General features: G+C 39.4%; 2 protein-coding genes across 2 annotated transcripts; both read left to right on the top strand.

Moving 5' to 3' along the window:
- Positions 1-186: 186 nt before the first annotated feature.
- Positions 187-3,090, top strand: fbxo36b (F-box protein 36b). The gene is made up of 4 exons (XM_023414826.2): positions 187-282; positions 886-994; positions 1,884-2,056; positions 2,298-3,090. The coding sequence occupies exons 1-4, from the start codon at positions 187-189 to the stop codon at positions 2,817-2,819; spliced, it is 900 nt and encodes a 299-aa protein (XP_023270594.1). The 3' UTR covers positions 2,820-3,090.
- Positions 3,091-8,161: 5,071 nt separating this feature from the next.
- Positions 8,162-16,113, top strand: grk7a (G protein-coupled receptor kinase 7a). Its single transcript, XM_023414810.2, has 4 exons — positions 8,162-8,933; positions 10,502-10,957; positions 13,607-13,887; positions 14,295-16,113. Exons 1-4 carry the CDS (start codon positions 8,337-8,339, stop codon positions 14,632-14,634), a joined length of 1,674 nt encoding a protein of 557 aa, XP_023270578.1. The 5' UTR covers positions 8,162-8,336; the 3' UTR covers positions 14,635-16,113.
- Positions 16,114-17,712: the final 1,599 nt, after the last annotated feature.

Genomic DNA, 17,712 nt, shown 5'->3' with positions numbered 1-17,712 from the left:
TACACCTCTACATGTATTTCTATATATCAGTTATAACATAAAAAAAAAAAATGTCCATAGCGTTTTCTTAATATAATTATAATTCTGGTTAATAAAAACGCAAAATGCTGTCTTTCTTCCCATGTACTTGAAGTCTCTTCTCCAACTGAGGAGGCGTTATTACCATGACAACACACAAACTTTGACATGGCGTCTCTTTTAACAGACCCCTTGTTTGAAATCTCTGGACGGGGTCCTCCACCTAATAAGAATTTTTACCATTTTACTGTCACCAAGTCAGATGTAAGTATTGATGTTTTTGATAAGAACTGTCACTACTCTGGTTAAAAACTGCACGTTTTTACTATCTAACGAGCAAGATGCTACTCATTAGCGGCATTAACTACCGAACGTTAACAATAACGGTCAGTAACCCCTTGAATGTTAGCTAAGCTTGCTACAAACATGGCAGTTTTAACTTTAACGTTAGCTAGGCTAAAAATTTTACGTTGTTTCTGTTTGCTGCTAGCTACAGTGCTTACAACGCTTAGGATAGAGTAAAACAGTAGTTAGTAAAGCCAACAAAGTAAGCCCAGAAAGGCAGCATAAGAACAACGATCAACGTTGCCTTAAAACTTCTGTTTTGCTGTTAGGATAATATAACAATTAGAACTAACTCATTGGGTGTTAATTCGTCTTCTTCTCATCTATTGTCTCCCGCTTCACTGTGGGGGTTGTACGCGTTTGTTAGACTGTTCCACAGTTCTGTTTTTATTAACTAGACCTGAAAACTGTACTGAAGAGAGGTTAATGAAAAATCAACAGCATTCAAAAAGAAAGCAATGGGGTTTCATAGCTTGTTCAAATATTTGACATTAACACAAGTTAATTTTTTGACGTTTCCAGGTGATATGGAGATGGTGGAAGATATCTCTGAGAACTGTGGACAGGTACTCCAAGCCTGGGGAGCTGAGGGAGTCTCACCAGGACTTCTTGGATGACACTTTGCTACAGAGTAACTAAAACACATCCCACAAATCTCAGCATGTTAACTTCTCAAGCATTTCATATGTCACTTGCATCTTCAGTTAAGGGAACAGACATTTGTGACATGTCACAGGAGGCAAAACACAGGTGTTAATAATGATGATAATTAATGATGGAATTCCATTTTTAGCTGCTTTAGTTTCAGGGTCCTGTTGTCTGGTGGCTCACTGTCATAGCTTACTGAGACAGTTGAATAGAACAGATTGTTAGTGTTATTAGCTTTTCCTAGTATGGCAAGTCTAAACGTCTGCTGTGAAAAAGGCATACCAGTGAGTTCTTAAGAATCATCTGCTGCTCTCATCATATGGCCTTCCATGAAGGCATGGTGAGAGCAGCGAGAATTATTATGATCTGTAAATGGTGTGTTTGTGGCTCATGATTGTTATATGGTTGGAGTAATTTAAACAGACAATATAGTCCAGTCACAACTGCTTTTGAATATCCAGATATAACTTAAAAAGCTGTTAAGTGTTGGTAGGGCCTCCATAGGGTTAGTTGTGCTAGTAAGTATGACCAGTTTACAGGTTCGTGTGTGTTTTGCAAAGTGATGTTAAAAAGAGAGAACATTGTCTATTAATTCTTCCTAAATACATAAAGTATTTTTAAAAGACTTTCTGCCCAACTCTTGGGTACATATCACATAAGCTTGAATTACAACAGGCTTTGATAATTTTAGTAAGTTCTGTCTATAGTAGTTCTGTAGAGAAATGGATGCTTTTTTTTTTTTTATCATACAGTGTTTTAGGTGTATATTGCTCTGTATTCAGATTCCAATTCTAGTCTTGTGATTATTGTATGGGAGACCAAACTTAATGCTTAAATATGAATGACAGCTAAAATAATGGGCTTCTTCCCAGGTGAGGTCAGTATGGTTTTTGGCCGTCGAATCTTGCTGTACACCAAGGCTTTGTGCCAAGGCCATTATGATTATCTGGAGCACCTGTCTGACTCCTTACTCCTGCGGATAATAAATTATCTAGAACTAGAGGATGTGGGCCAGCTTGGACGAACATCACGTAGGTTCAGGCAGGTGAGTTCTAGAGACACACAACAAGAAATGCTGCCAAAAGTAAATTGTATCCTGTGATAAGAAACATTAAATCTGTTATTTATGCCCATCTATTATTGGAATATATCATTATAAATCATTGTTATTAAACTTAAAGTAATATTCTATTCTGGTTCTAATACATTTTAAGCAGTATATCAATGCAACAAAATCAGCTCTTTGGTTTAGTATAATCTTCATACTTTTTGCTTCTGCTCTTCAGCTATGTGGGTCAGAGGAGTTTTGGGAGCAGGCAGTGCGGCGGCGCTGCAACACAGTTTCAGTTGAGGTGGCGTCCCTGGCACTTGAGGTGGGCTGGCGCAGCATCTTCTTCACAAGCAAGCTACATCTGCAGAAGCTGATCAGCCGCAGGAGGCTAAAGACAGAGGAGCAACAGGAAGGACAAGTCTCTGACCCAGATAAAGAGGCAGAGGAATCTCCTGATGAAAGCTCAGAGACAAACCAGATGTCCATTTCTGAGGAGGAATCTCACCCTGGCATTATCCCTGATCTGAGCCTTGGCACTGGCACTGGCACTGGCTCTGGCTTTGACGCCAGTTCTTGCTGTGATGTTGATCCTGACACCAACCATGAACTAGAGGCTGGCTCTGATTCCAGTGAGTCTGTGCCTGACCAATGCTTGGAGGACATAAAGCACTGTGGGGTGGAAACATTGGCGCAGAGCAGTCCACTGAGGAATGGTAGAGGAGACTGCAGTACAGAGCCAAACAAAACACAGAGTTAAGCCTTTTATCAAATGTTGAGTAAGTCCTGTGTTTTAGGCTTACTGTTATATTGATATGCCATTTATACGTAGTTCTCATCCTAAAATGAGTTGTGTATTGATTAGTGAAAAAATGTTGACTTTTATTTGTCAAATGTAATTTTTTCAAAAATGATTGTTGTTTGTTGTCAGCTGTCAATCCTCTACAGGATATTTGAGGACATTTTCATACGTCCATTCTGTCCATGACTTTTCAGACTTAGCATACATTAATAAGACCAAAAAAAGATATAACAGGACATTGTATATCATATCAATTGTTTATTGTAATACACAGAATACTTTAATTGTAAAGTTAGAAAATAAATTTGATATACAATATACAATATAATGTCAGTCATAACTAATTCCAAGTAAAATCTCAGTATCCAATTGCCACTTTGATAGGATGAGTCTCAGCTTTACTTGAGGGGACACAAACAGGGTAAGTAATGGCAAGGTAATGTGATAATGCATGGGTTAACCAGGAACAGTTCATGAAGCAAGTGGTCAGTATGCAGATTAACAGATCTGGAAAATTAATAGATACTGGATCATCAGTATCTAGAAATCTTCTCAAATGACATTATCTTGATTCAGAGCTATTCATGAACAATAAGTCATTAAGTAGCTTATTAATTTCTGATTTGTTCCTTTTCAACTAGGCAGAATTTTGTGTGGCTTATTATGTTTGAGCCTTTAGTCATCCATTGTTTCATTTTCATGTGTGTTAACCAGGTCAGTGTTGTCTTCTGAACAAGGGGTAGCTGCTCCTCCTGTGGGCTCACAAGATGTTCCTCGGTGCTCCCATCAGCCAGTGCCCACTACACTGCAGAAGGGAGGTGCCATGACATCCTTGTCAGGTACCTAAGCTCCTTCATTTATCTGCACTTAGTGGGGAGGGAAAGCATTTTGAAAAAGACAGTAAGGACATTTTTAAGATGTTACACTTATAATGTGCGTGGACCATTTCATAAGTATTTTCTTGCACTGCACTCATAATCCTATATGGTTAAAATGTTTTAAAGTTATCAGTTATACTGTTGATGTAGCTGTAATTATCAATCAAATATAACTCAAGCTTTTTCAGAACTGGTACAAAAAGGGGGCTTGGATGTGGAAAAAAGAACATTTCCTCTGTGAGAAACATAGACCTGCAATTTCTATTTACAGGCATTGCTATCTATTTGATTAGTGGGTCAGTTACAGTTACATCATAATCTGGATTCTTAGAAGACACAGATAATGTCTGCAAGTTTTGATAGGATTATGAGTGCAGTCCACACAGATAAAACAGTCCCCTAGGGGGCACAAGCTGCTAGTGCTAATGATCTGTCCTGTGCTCAGCTCATTACTCTCTGCCTCCCTGTTTGTATTGCTTTACTTTATGATGGTAGGCTCTACATGTCGGCCATGTTAATTGGAAGGTCATGGTTGAAAATAAAATCAAAGTCTCACAGGGAAGGGTATTTTCTGAAATGCTAGAAAAGACTTTATTAAAGGCATAAATAAAACTGAACTCTAACAGTTTTCTCAGAAATATCCCAAAATCAGCTGAGGACCTGCACTTGTTAGTGAAACTTGGATGGTTGTAGGCAGAACACCAGGAGCTTCAGCAGGGATTAGGCAGAAGTGAGTAGCACCCACCTGTGCTACTGGCCTGCACTGTATCCCCTTAAAGGGATATTTCAACACTTACTCTGGTTGTTTGTAGTCTGTGCCCGTGACTCTTTGAATTCTTTCAGCTCTGCCTTGTCTCCAGACAGCATGTCTGTCAGGATTAGGAGATCCTTATAGTGTTTCTACTGCCTCTGAAAAATAGTTCAGTTCACCACCCTTTTTGAAAACGGCTGGGTCTTGCCAGGTGGATGAATGATTGCAGAAGACCATCTAGAAGTAATATTCCTTTGCCTCTTCCCACACCCAAACTTTCAAATCTGCAATAATTTCAGTCACTGACTCTTATGGCCTGTTGGCACCTGCCTACCAAGTTTGGAGTTTTTGATGCCAACCACATGTGAACAACATCCTTATTCAGTTGGACAGCTTTTTGCACCACCTTCTTTGGTTGCAGACAAGCACCATTCTGACCTCAGACTTTGCACACTGTAAGTTTTGAACAAGATGCCACATGACTCCAAGTTCACAAACTTCTGCCTGGTTTATATTAACAAAATATCGACAAAACCCTGTAATGGTATTTCTTTGGTATTCCTAGCAAATGCTCACCACACATTGGGGTCCTCATACTCCTACTACCTAAGAGTCCTGAGCATTTGACCTCATACCTGATAAAACCATCACTGACATTTGACCCAACAAAGATTCAACCAGTTTCAGATCTGGGAAGCCATTCATTCCAGTCACACTCCTCTAGCTGCTTCTGCCCTTGGCAGAATTAGGGTAAAAGTCTTCTAGTTTCACTGTGATATGACCAAGTTAAGCCATCTTCAGCACCTGACCTGCTTTGGAGTCACTCTTCTTCCCAATGGGAAACAGTCACAACAAGGAAACATATCTCTTGTTGCTGGCTGAGAAAGAACAAAAACCTCGAGACACTCTGCAGTTGTACAGATACTATACCATACTGTTTTTGTATTTTGGCTGGTTCTGTTTAATTGATTTGTAAGCATTCACAGAAAAATCTCTGTTCTACTGTGAATATGTTCCATCTACTGCCTCTTTTTGTGGAAAGCTTGAGAGGGGCCATAAGAGGATGGAGTCAGACCACGTAAAGACCATGTAGTGGGCCATGTGGGAAATAGGATGAGAATGCTCTGCTCATCTTAACCTTTACTCCCTCATCAGGCCAGGCTAATCCTGGCCAAGGTTAAATGAGCAGGCTGCTCAAAAGATCAAACATCTAAAACAGAGTAGAGAAGAAGAGTAACACAAAATTCTCTTATGTACGTCTGCTCGATTTGTCAATAACCCTGTTAATCTCCCTTGTCACCACTGTATTACGTAATTCCATGTTTCTTTTAACGGCAATTTGTCTTGGCTGGTGCCATACATATTTTTTTAATTAATACATTATTTTGTGATGGGCCCTTAATGACAGTTGCATGGCTCGACAGGAATTCTCTGTTGAATAAATGGGAAGCTCATAGAGTGATGTAGGAGCTCTCAGATTACCTCTCACTGCCTTCCCTGACCTGGTAAAAGAAACCTATGACCTCTTTTCATCCTCTCAGGAGGCTTAAGTGCTTTAGTGACACTATGATCCATTTACAGCATGACATATTTAACATATTTGATATTTATTATCTCTTTAACTGGCATATTTTTTCTTTAAAAAATTTTGAATTTTAAATTACAGTTTGGTGAAATATTTGTGAACAAGAGTCAAGTTGAATTAAGGACCTTGTCCTCTATTCTCTCCTTCCTCAGTGTAATCATTCAGTGTCTTTTTTTGACAAATCAAACTAAACTCAACGTCTTGCGTGGGACATTGTGATCTTGTTTTACTTTTTGCTGTGTTTTTTTTTTCTAAAAACATTTTATTCACTTTCACACTGGTTGAACTATGTGGGGGTCAGTCTGGGCTTTTGTGAGTCAAAGGTCTGAGTCTGGAGCTCTGACGGCAAGCAAAGCCCCTGATCTTGACCAGGGCACTAACAGCTTGAGACCATTTGAGAAAGGATTAGCTAATATTATCTGAGGTTTATCTTGCTAAATTAGCCTACATCACTGTAGCTGTAGCATAGGGCTACTGCCAACAGCAATGACAAAAGGAAAATGGCAATTCATTGTATTACAAGTGTAAACATTAAAACCACCTATTGGGTTTGAGAGAAGTGCTGCAACAGTGAAATGCAAATACTGACTTAGGCTAATAGGTAACGTATATACAATACCAGAGTTGTAATAAGACCAGACAACAGATTCACATAGAGAGTTAATGTAGGTTTCAGCTCAATCAGAACAATATGGTTGTTCGCCCAAAATGTTTTGGCTTTCCTCTCTTGTGTGTGTAGTGTCACTGTGACGTATCAGGTGTATCACAAGTCCTCAGTTTAACCTCCGTTCTGTCACACGATTAAGGTCATGCTCTTCAAGCTTTTTATACATGGACCTGTAGAAAGAAGCTCGGGTGCAATGTTGATCTGATCCTTTGAATCTATGTGATGACTCTTGATTTAATCAGCCAATGCTACATTGTTACTTGTGTATGTAGAAATAGGGAAAAAGATCAACTTGTGTTGTTTTTTTGGTTATGCTAAGTATGCAGTTTCTTTTCTTACAATGTTCGGTTATTGCTCAGTGGCTAAATGGAGCAGAACAATTGAACTTGATTGTGAACAAACCAGCTATTGGTGTGTTGTATTTACTAAGTACTTCATCAGTTGTTTTATTTCTTGTGAGTGCAATGTCACAGCATCCTACTGAGCACCTAACTACTTCTCTATAGACATATCTGCAGTTTAGCAGTCATGTAGCAAATAATCTTATAACCTCTAATAAAAATACTAGACATATGAGATATAAGACATGGATGCATTACTTCTCAATATCAAAAACACATAGTACACATAGCTCCATGTGTATTACACTCAATGTAAAATGACTCAGTTCATTAATATGTAAAACAGCATTTTAGATTAAATTATAGAGATAGCCTGACTAATTAAAACATTTTGCAAATACTAAAAGGAAATGTACTGTTTAATTAAGCCAAATCTCAGACATGTACATGTTGTCATAGCAAAGTATAGTAATTATATTAATTACTAGGTATAATTTTTGAATTCCTTAAATGTTAAAATGCTAGTAGTTGCCATTGTAAAGTAGTGGTCACTGATGAATGTAGGTAAATTATGAGAATGAAAGAGGATGAGAGCATGAGGAGTAAACTCAGCAAGCTGAAGTACCTGCTCTGTCTAGACTGGAACCAGGAAAAAGATGAGGATGCATGGGATATTTTAGAGCCATGGTTTACTATATTAACAGCCTAAGTGAAAATATTTCTTAATTATTCTGCTCAAGGGTCCAACTACAATATATATATATTTTCAATCCATATGTTAAAATACCATATGTAAATACTCATCCAAACATTACTGTGTCACTGCTTTTTTTGTGTCTTTGAATTTCATCTTGCAATTAAATGCATAGTCAACAGCCCATTGGACCTCTGTTAGAGACTACTGAACACCACGAACAAATATAGAGGGCTACAAAGCCTCTTAGGACAGAGCCCGCTTATGATTCCCTTTCCGTGCACGGCATCCTTGAATAGACCACACAAAGATCCTTAAGCCAAAATCCCTCCCTGGTATTTAATTCTAAATGAGTAATTACTGGGTGTGTCAGTGTGTCTTAGGTTTGCAGGTAGGCTGGGTGAAGGAGCTCATTTGCACGCTGGCTTCGGAGCGAATTGCACTCTCACACAGACACACACATTCTGAGAGACGCTGCACTGGTTATAAGAGGGTATCCGTGGGGAGCCGCTGAAGAACCCAGTCACTTAGGGGGGACAGATCACATACAGCCGCCAAGATGTGTGACATGGGGGGACTGGATAACCTGGTGGCCAACACGGCCTACCTAAAAGCTCAGGGTGGGGATGACAAGGAGATGAAAAAGCGCCGTCGCAGCTTGTCTCTTCCCAAGCCTGAGCAATGTAATACAGCACGAGCTTCCCTTGACAAGGACTTTACATCAATTTGTGAAAGGCAGCCTATTGGCAAAAAGTTTTTCCGTGACTTCCTGGCAAATACCAGCGAATTTAAGCTTGCTGCTGATTTCCTGGATGAGCTGTATGACTGGGATCTGGCTGAAGGTGCAACAAAAGACAAGGCACGCCAAAACATCCTCAACAAGTATTGTAAGGCTGACTCCAAGACCTTCCTGTCGTTTCTTACCGGGGAGCCTGCTGAGAAGTGCAAGTCTGTGACAGATGCCAACTTTGAGGAGGTGATGAAAAGCAAAGTCCAGGAAGGTGTAAGAGATTTTCTGAAAGGCAAACCCTTCACAGATTACCAGGCCAGCCCATTCTTTGATAAATTCCTCCAGTGGAAAGAGTATGAGAAACAGCCCATCAGTGACAAATACTTCTATGAGTTTAGAACTCTGGGAAAAGGAGGCTTCGGAGAGGTAAGCATGCAAATGCATCTACATTTAATCTCTAGTCTGTTTGTTGTTGTGGCAAATAATTGACCTTTTTAGTTGCAGGAGTCTTACCAGACTCCTCAGGTGTGATGGTGTTGTTAATCAATCGTGTATTATCGTCATATTTTTTTAAGGAGTTATACTAAAACTGTAAGATAATGTGCATTCAACTTTTTGAATTGTAATGATGGTGTTACAGTTGAGTAATTGTGTTGGCCTTGAAGCCCACAAAAGTATATATCTGGACAAGAGATCACACCTTATATAACTGAGGATTTACATTGTCTCAAGGTGACCATGAAGTTATGTGGCATACAGGCATACTTTGTAAATTTTAGAAAATAGAAAACTTTTCAATAAAAATTGTTTTAAAGATCAACTGTTATTTCAACATGTGAATAAACCTAAATTTCTGCAGTAAACTGCAGGAATAGAAAATAGTTAATCTGATACATTGTTAATAATCATGTCATTTAAAAGGTTTGAATAACCTTTGAAGATGCCTGAAGAAAATGGCACATTGGCACATTGTTATCTTGTGAAGCTGATAGGATCAGATGCATGAGATGATGTAATCTAAGATGAATTTTTACATAACATTACTGATATACAGAGGACCTAAAAATGACCCCTGAGGAACCCCTTTACTGAGTCAAGCTCTTAAAAACAAGCCTCAGTATACAACCCAAAAGAAAATAACTAGCTAGGCTAGAAGTGTAAAAAGCCATAGAAACTTAAAAATGTTAGTTAACAGTATAATGTCATGTAAACTATGGTAAATGTTGCTGTGATGCCCTTGTCTAAATCTGCTGTGACTGTATAATACTGTTTTATTTTAAAGCAGCAAATTTGGTGGCAGTTGAACAGTGAATCAAACAACTTTATTTGATCGTTGATACTGAAAAATCAAACAATAAACAAAAAATTAAACAATTTTTAAACCGCTAATGTGACGTTCTTTATACAGTGGACAAATCTTATCCGCTGTCTATAGAGAAGGAGTGATACCAGAAGTAAATGTTGAGTTAAAGATGTAAGTTAGACAGGTGGCAAATGGGCTGCTAAAACACAGGGTCAAGTCAGGTTGACTTCTTGAACCAATTTTCTTGCCTTTATATAGAATCACTTGCCAGTGATTAAGGTTTAAGATGTATTGTAAACAAAAACAATTATCCCTTAGAGGGATAATTGTGATTATATCAACAGTGAAATATGTGATGACATAGACTGATGATTTAAAGTATCAGTCAGATCTATTTTGTTTTATTTACTGCGATAATACTGAAGAAACTTTTCTAATTTTTTACAGTTCTCCTAGGGGAAATTTCCTTATACCTCAAATAAGAGGACAAGTAGTAGTCAGATTTTAGTCTTCTAATCAGAGTTGTGCAATGGTTCCTTTGCTGCCTAGAGGTCTCCCTGGCAACCTGGTGCCAGAAGACCATGATTTGTTGCTGTGGGAAATGGATTCTAATAAATTGAAATGGAAAACTGGTTGGACATCTGTAATAAAAAATGCCTTCTTTTTAACAAATAAAATTGTCTTTCTCCAGGTATGTGCTGTTCAGGTGAAGAACACAGGCCAGATGTATGCCTGCAAGAAGTTGTGTAAAAAGCGATTGAAGAAGAAGGGTGGTGAGAAGATGGCCCTGTTGGAGAAGCAGATCTTGGAGAAGGTTAACAGCCTGTTTCTGGTCAACTTGGCCTACGCTTATGACACCAAGACCCACCTGTGCCTTGTCATGACCTTGATGAATGGAGGAGACCTCAAGTACCACATTTACAACATAGGTTATGATGGCAAAGGTGTGGATAAGGGCATTGAGATGAAGCGCATAATCCATTACACAGCGCAGATCACCACCGGCATTCTGCATCTGCACGCCATGGATATCGTATACCGTGATATGAAGCCGGAGAATGTTTTGCTGGATAGCCAAGGCCAGTGCCGACTTTCAGATTTGGGTCTGGCCATAGAGCTTGTTGCAGGGAAGACTGTTACCCAGATGGTGAGTAGACATACACACAATGAAGTGGCAAATTAGTGTCTTTACAGTAATACAACACTAAGTTTACCAAGTTGCTCTGTCAAAACCATTAGGATGCTTTTAACATGAGAGCACCTAGCTGGATGATGTCACTGATGATAATGGGAATCATATTAAGACTACACATGATGGAAGATGTATACCCTAAGGGGCCATTTCATCTCTTACTCTAAATATTTGAAGTTGCCTAATTCTGTGCACCTGATCTTTAAATCAATAAGATTTTAGTCAAGTCATGATCTACATGGTTGGACTAAGTTTAAGATGACACATACACAAAAACTGCAACAGAACAAAAGAACATGCAAACAGGAAGCACTGGTTCCTCATCTCCGTCTCATCCGCAGAGGAGTTTGGAGCTAAAAACTGAACTCAGGAGCTTGTACAGGCTGTCAATCTTGGTGGGGTTTTTCCTTTAAATCCGGACAGGGATTACTGGATTGCTTAAAGATCTGTGCAATGAGAGTCTCTGAATCCATTATATAACTCAATTGATCCTTTAGCAGTCAGATTATAGCCTGGCCATTTATAGGCCACCATTTTGTGTAGGGGCTATGTTTTAGACCTTGGAGGTCCAGTGGTTGTTAAAGTAGCAGTCAATAAGTGTAAGATGGTTTGTGTCAGTAACTTGGTAACAGAGATTTAGTAGTTTCTGTAGAAGTATTACCTCGGCAAAATTGCTCTGCAGTTCCTTTCCACAATTCTTTACAAACCCTGTAGCCAGTAATTCTTCTTCCCCTGAAGAAAAAATACCATGTCATCAGTGAGTTCAGCTTGATGTTACACCTTATTGACTGCACGGGGGGATTCTTGCATCTAAGTGAGGATCACTCTACAATATGCAAAGCAGGGTTGTTGTCAGGGTGACAGGACATTATGGTGGCTATCAGATAAAACACTGTGCTCGAACAATTAAAGTCCATGCAAAAACATATATACATATATAATATAAACATATAATTGTATAGATGGGACATGACCACAACCTTATAAAATTACTGAGAGAAGAATCTACACAGCATTGTTTTCAAACATTATTTCTTCAATTTTTTTCACGTAAAACCGCCAGTATATTACACCACACCTGTACTAACCTATGGATGACCTGAAAAAAAAGATGAAGTAGTTTGCAACAGGGTTTCTTCAGGACTTACTTGCAGTAGCAAAGAGTAAGCTCTCAGGTCTATGAAAGTCCAGTAAGCTCATTATCCATTACTCTGATGCTCCTCAGCCAGCCAAAGTGACTGGGCTAACCTCCTATAGGCAAGGCTGGCTTTGGTCCCCTAATCCTCTTAGTGAGTATTACACAAGTCTGTCCCTGATTAGATTGACAGATCCAGGTAAAAACCTACGCTGAATACGTTTAGAGATGTTAGTTTGCAAACAAGGTGACTTTAAACCAGTTGAAATATACCTAGAGATCTGTTCCTTGCACAAACTTCAGATTAATTCTGGGGACAATTTTGTAGCCTGTATGATCATACATGAAAACATTTGACCGATTTGACTGACCAGAGTGTGCAGTTTTGTTATTTGTTAAGTTAAACTAATTACCATCACATACACACATTTTAGATGAACAGAACAAAGTTAGAAAAAAACACAAGGAAGAAATTGAAAATAATACAGGAGTCTAATAGATTTTGCCTGATAGTTGATTTGGAAGTAAATATTAGAGCAAAAAGTTTTGCACATAAACCTGTTCAAGTTTGGTCACTAGAGATGTACTATCATGGCTTCACTAATCAGTCAGATATCATCTGTGGTCAAGTCGATACACACTAATGGAGTAAAGATCAGATCTTGAAGTTCCAGACATGTTTAGTGATCATAACCTGTAAAGCAACAAAAACATTTTATGTAAGTACAACAGTAGCAGAAGGTATTATTTCTAAATGCCCTTTAGGTGTTACTATATTAAAGTGGCTATAAAAGGACAGTGCTCATAATACCCATATAACACTTCACCTGTACTAACCTACGGATCACCTGAAAAAGACTTTTGCAACAGGGTTTCTTCAGGACTTAGTTGGAGTGGCAAAGAGCAAGCTCTTGGCTCTCTGCCAGTTTGTGCAGTGTCTGTATTAATTATACATTAAGGGCATGGCTACATTCTGGCTGTTACGTCTTTCTGCAGGTGGCCATAGCATCCAGAAATGTACAGCCTTTATGTAAGACACCGGACAACTCTGTCAGTGTGTAGACATACATGACTCTTGACAGGCAGCAGGCTTAGAATTAGGATTAAGCTTCTGGTCCCAGGCTGCAGGTGAGGTCATATAGGGAGAGGGAGGGAGAGGAGCAGAGGAGCATGGAGAGAGTGGGCTAGAGGTGGAAAGGTGAAACTTAAAGAGAGAAAGGGAGAAGATGGTCAGCACTAGATTAAGGCTATTACTAACCCAGGCAACAAATCCCTGTGACAGTTGTCTAAGAAGACATATAAAGATTATGTCTCCCAGTCTGTCCTTCCACAGACCCTCTTCCTGTTCTCTCTATGCATTTTCAAGTTATGCATTGTTTGCAATGCTCATATTGTTGTACTATCACATGAAGGATTTGTAGATGTACCTTATATTCAGTCTTCCCCCTGTCTTCCTCTCCCCCTTCCAGGCTGGTACTGGAGCATACATGGCCCCTGAGATCCTGTCCAAAACGCCATACAGGACATCAGTGGACTGGTGGGCCCTTGGCTGCAGTATCTATGAGATGGTGGCTGGCTACACACCTTTCAAAGGCCCTGAGGCCAAGAAGGAGAAGGTGGAGAAGGAGGAGGTGCAGCGTCGCATTCTCAACGAGGAGCCTAAGTGGGAGCACAAATGCTTTGATGCTCCCACCAAGGACATCATCCAACAATTCCTCAAGAAGAAAATTGAGGAGCGCCTTGGCATGAAGTAAGGGCTTCTCGCACTCTGTATCACTTTAAGTAAGACACATGGGTGTTAATGGCTGTACATAGTGGTTTAGTGAGTCTGATTTTCTGAAACATCCTGTGCCAACTTTGGTTAATGGGAATGTTAGTAAAAAATTATTTTCAGAATTTCATCTGAAATCGGTTCCACGTATAATTTAGGTCTAAAAAATGTTAGATTGTTTGGATATGCACTGACATCCTGGTGCAAGCCGATTAAGGATGAAGTGGTTGAATAAAAGCAACATCAAGGTGAGAAAAGTGTTAACCTTAACTGTAACCAAAACGTTGAACCTCACCTTTGTAGCCACTTTGTTCTTATTTCCTAAAGACTAACATTGCAGTTTTGAAATCTCTGATGGAGAAGTTTATTTTTTGCTCTCTCATTAGGAACGACATGGATGATCCCCGGAAGCATGAGTGGTTCAAGGCCATCAACTTCCCTCGTCTGGAGGCCGGGCTGGTTGATCCTCCTTGGGTGCCGAAGCCCAATGTTGTCTACGCCAAGGACACCGGAGATATTGCTGAATTCTCTGAGATCAAGGGCATCGAGTTTGACGCCAAGGACGACAAATTCTTCAAGGAGTTTAGCTCTGGCGCTGTCCCCATCCAGTGGCAGCAGGAGATGATTGACACTGGACTGTTTGACGAGCTGAATGATCCCAACAGGAAAGAAGGTGGAGGAGATCCTGATGACGAAAAGAAGTCCGGCACATGTATATTGCTGTGAGCAGCCACATATTTGATATCACATACCAGTAATAACACTCAATAATTTGTTTGTTTACTCAGTCAGATTCACACTAATATTGATGTTACAGATGGATTATGTTTCGTGACAAAGGTGAGCACAAGCACCTTTGTTCAGAAAGAATAACCATCCCTGTCTTGAAAGGTTGCTCATGGTTTAGAGATCTTCTGCTTTCAGGGCAAGGTTCAGTAAAATATGGAAGATGTGATGATGTATTTTGAGCATCATCTCTCTGGCTCACAGCTTGCAGATATACGTACCTAATGATGTAGAAACAATTTTTTGACCATAAATGACTAAGAGTAATTTTTACAACCTCTTTATTAAAGATACTAGCATTAGAAAAGTATTTGTGCCAGAAAAACTGTATTACTTCATGAAGAAACTGTCTAAACAAACAGTATTTGCAGTAGAATTATCTGCTGGAGCAATGCTGTTGCATTCAGCATTAAAAGTTAAACAAATTGGAAGGAACAAGTCGTCTCAACCATGACATTGTTCAGTTTGCGTATCTTCTAGTTAATGGTTCAAAGGTTACAGCATTTTATAGCTCTCCTGCACCCTCTAATGCCCTTTATTGATGCCATCATAGGGTCACACTGTTTCTATAATGAAAAGTGCTTTTTAACCACATGTTGCAGAGATGGTCGTATAGTGTTTAATATAATACGCTGTGATCCTAAACCTCAGGCTGATCACTGCATTTACATCCAGGTGGTTTTCTTTCTGCCCAACATTTTACTTTTCTAAAAACTTTAGAAAGCATCTATTTAATCTGTATGTATTGTATATAATAAATATATCTATATCTATGCAAAGAAAGAAAGGGAAAGATGTAAGTAATTTCAAATTTAGGATTTGTTTAAAAGAAAATTAAGAATACTGAACACCTCTTCACTAAGTCCCTCTACAATTGGTGCTATGAGGCTCAATTTAGTAAGAAATGGAGACTCTTTTAGCCCTGGGATGCTGGGACAGAGGTGAGTGCAGAAACAGCAGTTCACTGCTACATGTGGAGGAGGAGAATTTAGAGGAGTTGGGCATTAAATTCCTGTACCAGGAATGTACAGGTTGCCCTGTCCACAGCCCTGAAACACTGTGATACTTCAGGGCTGTTTTCTTAGTTTGAGATGAGTGTGAATAACTCAAACTAGCCAGATCCTGAAAAAAGATTCCACTGCTGTGGTTGTTGAGATGAGTATAGAGACTTGGGTTAGTTCAAAATAAGTTCCTTGTTATTCTTGTTTGTCTCAGGGTAATTACTTGCTTAAGTTTTTAAATGTCCAGATCTTGGGCCAAGTTGAGTTTTTACAGTTAATGTTAATATGATATAAATATATATGATACATGTACTTGTAAATATACCATGAGAGGAATTGCCACTGTAGAAATGTCAGATGTAAAGCAGAAATTTCCTTGAATCTTGAATCATTTGATTAAATGAAAATATGTCTTTTAGAATGTGTGTCTGTTCTGTGAATATTTATGTGCTTGTCTCAATGCAGTACATTTGTTGTAGTGTTGATGCTTAACAACACTTGAAGAGCACATCTAACACGTCAATGCCTCAAATTGTGCCATGTTACGCATGTTCTCTGGGCTATATATAACCACAGAGAAAGTGCTGCTGACGACTCTGGAGTAAAACCTAAAAATATCAGCTGCATTAATCCCTTTCAGGATGCTGACCGTGGTCAGGTTGCGCTCCAGGCCGCCACAAATTGGCAAGTTTAACTCTTAGCTGATAAGGCGATAACCAGTGTTATCCTTGCGCCTTCTTTGCTTAAATCAGCTTCAAATCCCCTCAGGTTCTGAAGCATCTCAATGTTATTGCCAAGTGAAATATCTGAGCAGAAATCAGCAGCTACACTGCTGTTCAGCTGATTATTTCACCACATTTTGACATTTTCCAATCCTAATACGGCATTTGAGTGCAGAAAAAGGAAAACTGAGCCTATTGATGGTGTTTTGTTTTTTCTTTTGTAAGCAAATCTTTGCATAATAATTGTGGAAAACATTTAAACAGTGACAGAGAAACACTGATACACTCAGTTATGAGTGTCATTTTCCATGTCAGACTTTCACTTTTAAATATTTCTTATATTTACAAGATTTTCCAATTAATTTTTGCCTATTTCTTTGGCTACAAGACTGAAAAACAGAAACAGCCAGATGAAAATATTCATTTGGTATTTTCTTTTTTCTCCACCACAGCTTGTTTACAGCTGTTGAAACTCAAGGACGGTAAGAGCTTAGGAGACTCTCAGGTGGATTCTTGCTCCAGCTAAACCCAGAGAGATTATGTCACATATAGCAGGACTTGGGTACAGACTCCTGTTGAAAGTGAAAGATAGAGCTGCTGCTGCCTCGGGGCGCTGTAGGAGCTGGATAGATGGAGGCGCTGTAATATCAGAGCAGACAGGTGTGAGCAGACTGCTTTTAATACTGACTTGATATATTATACTCCTACAGCCAGTGCAATCTCTGTGGGTACAGCACAGTGATTCAGCTGTAGTGTATTCGTAAGAAGACATCTAAATAAGTAGAAAATATAACTACACTTCCAGGTGTGTACTGGGGCCCGAGCACCCGACACTACTGCTAAACAAAGGCTCCCTTACCCAGACCAAGGAGAACATTATTCAGTGTATTGGATGTGACCTTACTGGTGGAGGTGAAAAGGAAAACAAATCTCAGCATCTAATCACTAAGCTTATTTCCCAGTTGCTGTCACTGGATATTGTGGAAACCAGTGGCACGTTTAATTATGTGGATTCGTCCACATTGATGTGTGCAGTCGGAAGGACCACAACATTCACAAATGGGAAATGTAAAATACCTCACTAACCTCTTTGGTTTTTCTGTAACTGCTCATTCCTGTTAGCTGCACCATGTTTGAACCGCACTCTCACTGACAGCTCCCTCCGCCTGTCTCGTTTCTGGCTCCCTCATGTGGCAACAGGTTTGTGCAACGCCGACGGCGGGAGAATGAGAATCGTGGTGAAAGATAGAAGATCAGCAATCCCACTCGATCTGCCTGGTTTCTCTCCACTGTCC

This window comes from Seriola lalandi, unplaced genomic scaffold, assembly GCF_002814215.2.
Source record: "Seriola lalandi dorsalis isolate HSWRI2012SDOR001 ecotype SW California unplaced genomic scaffold, Sedor1 jcf7180002054542, whole genome shotgun sequence".
Taxonomy (NCBI): Eukaryota; Metazoa; Chordata; class Actinopteri; order Carangiformes; family Carangidae; genus Seriola; species Seriola lalandi.
The sequence above is the reverse complement of the archived record's forward strand: the minus strand, read 5'-3'. Positions and strand labels throughout refer to the sequence as shown.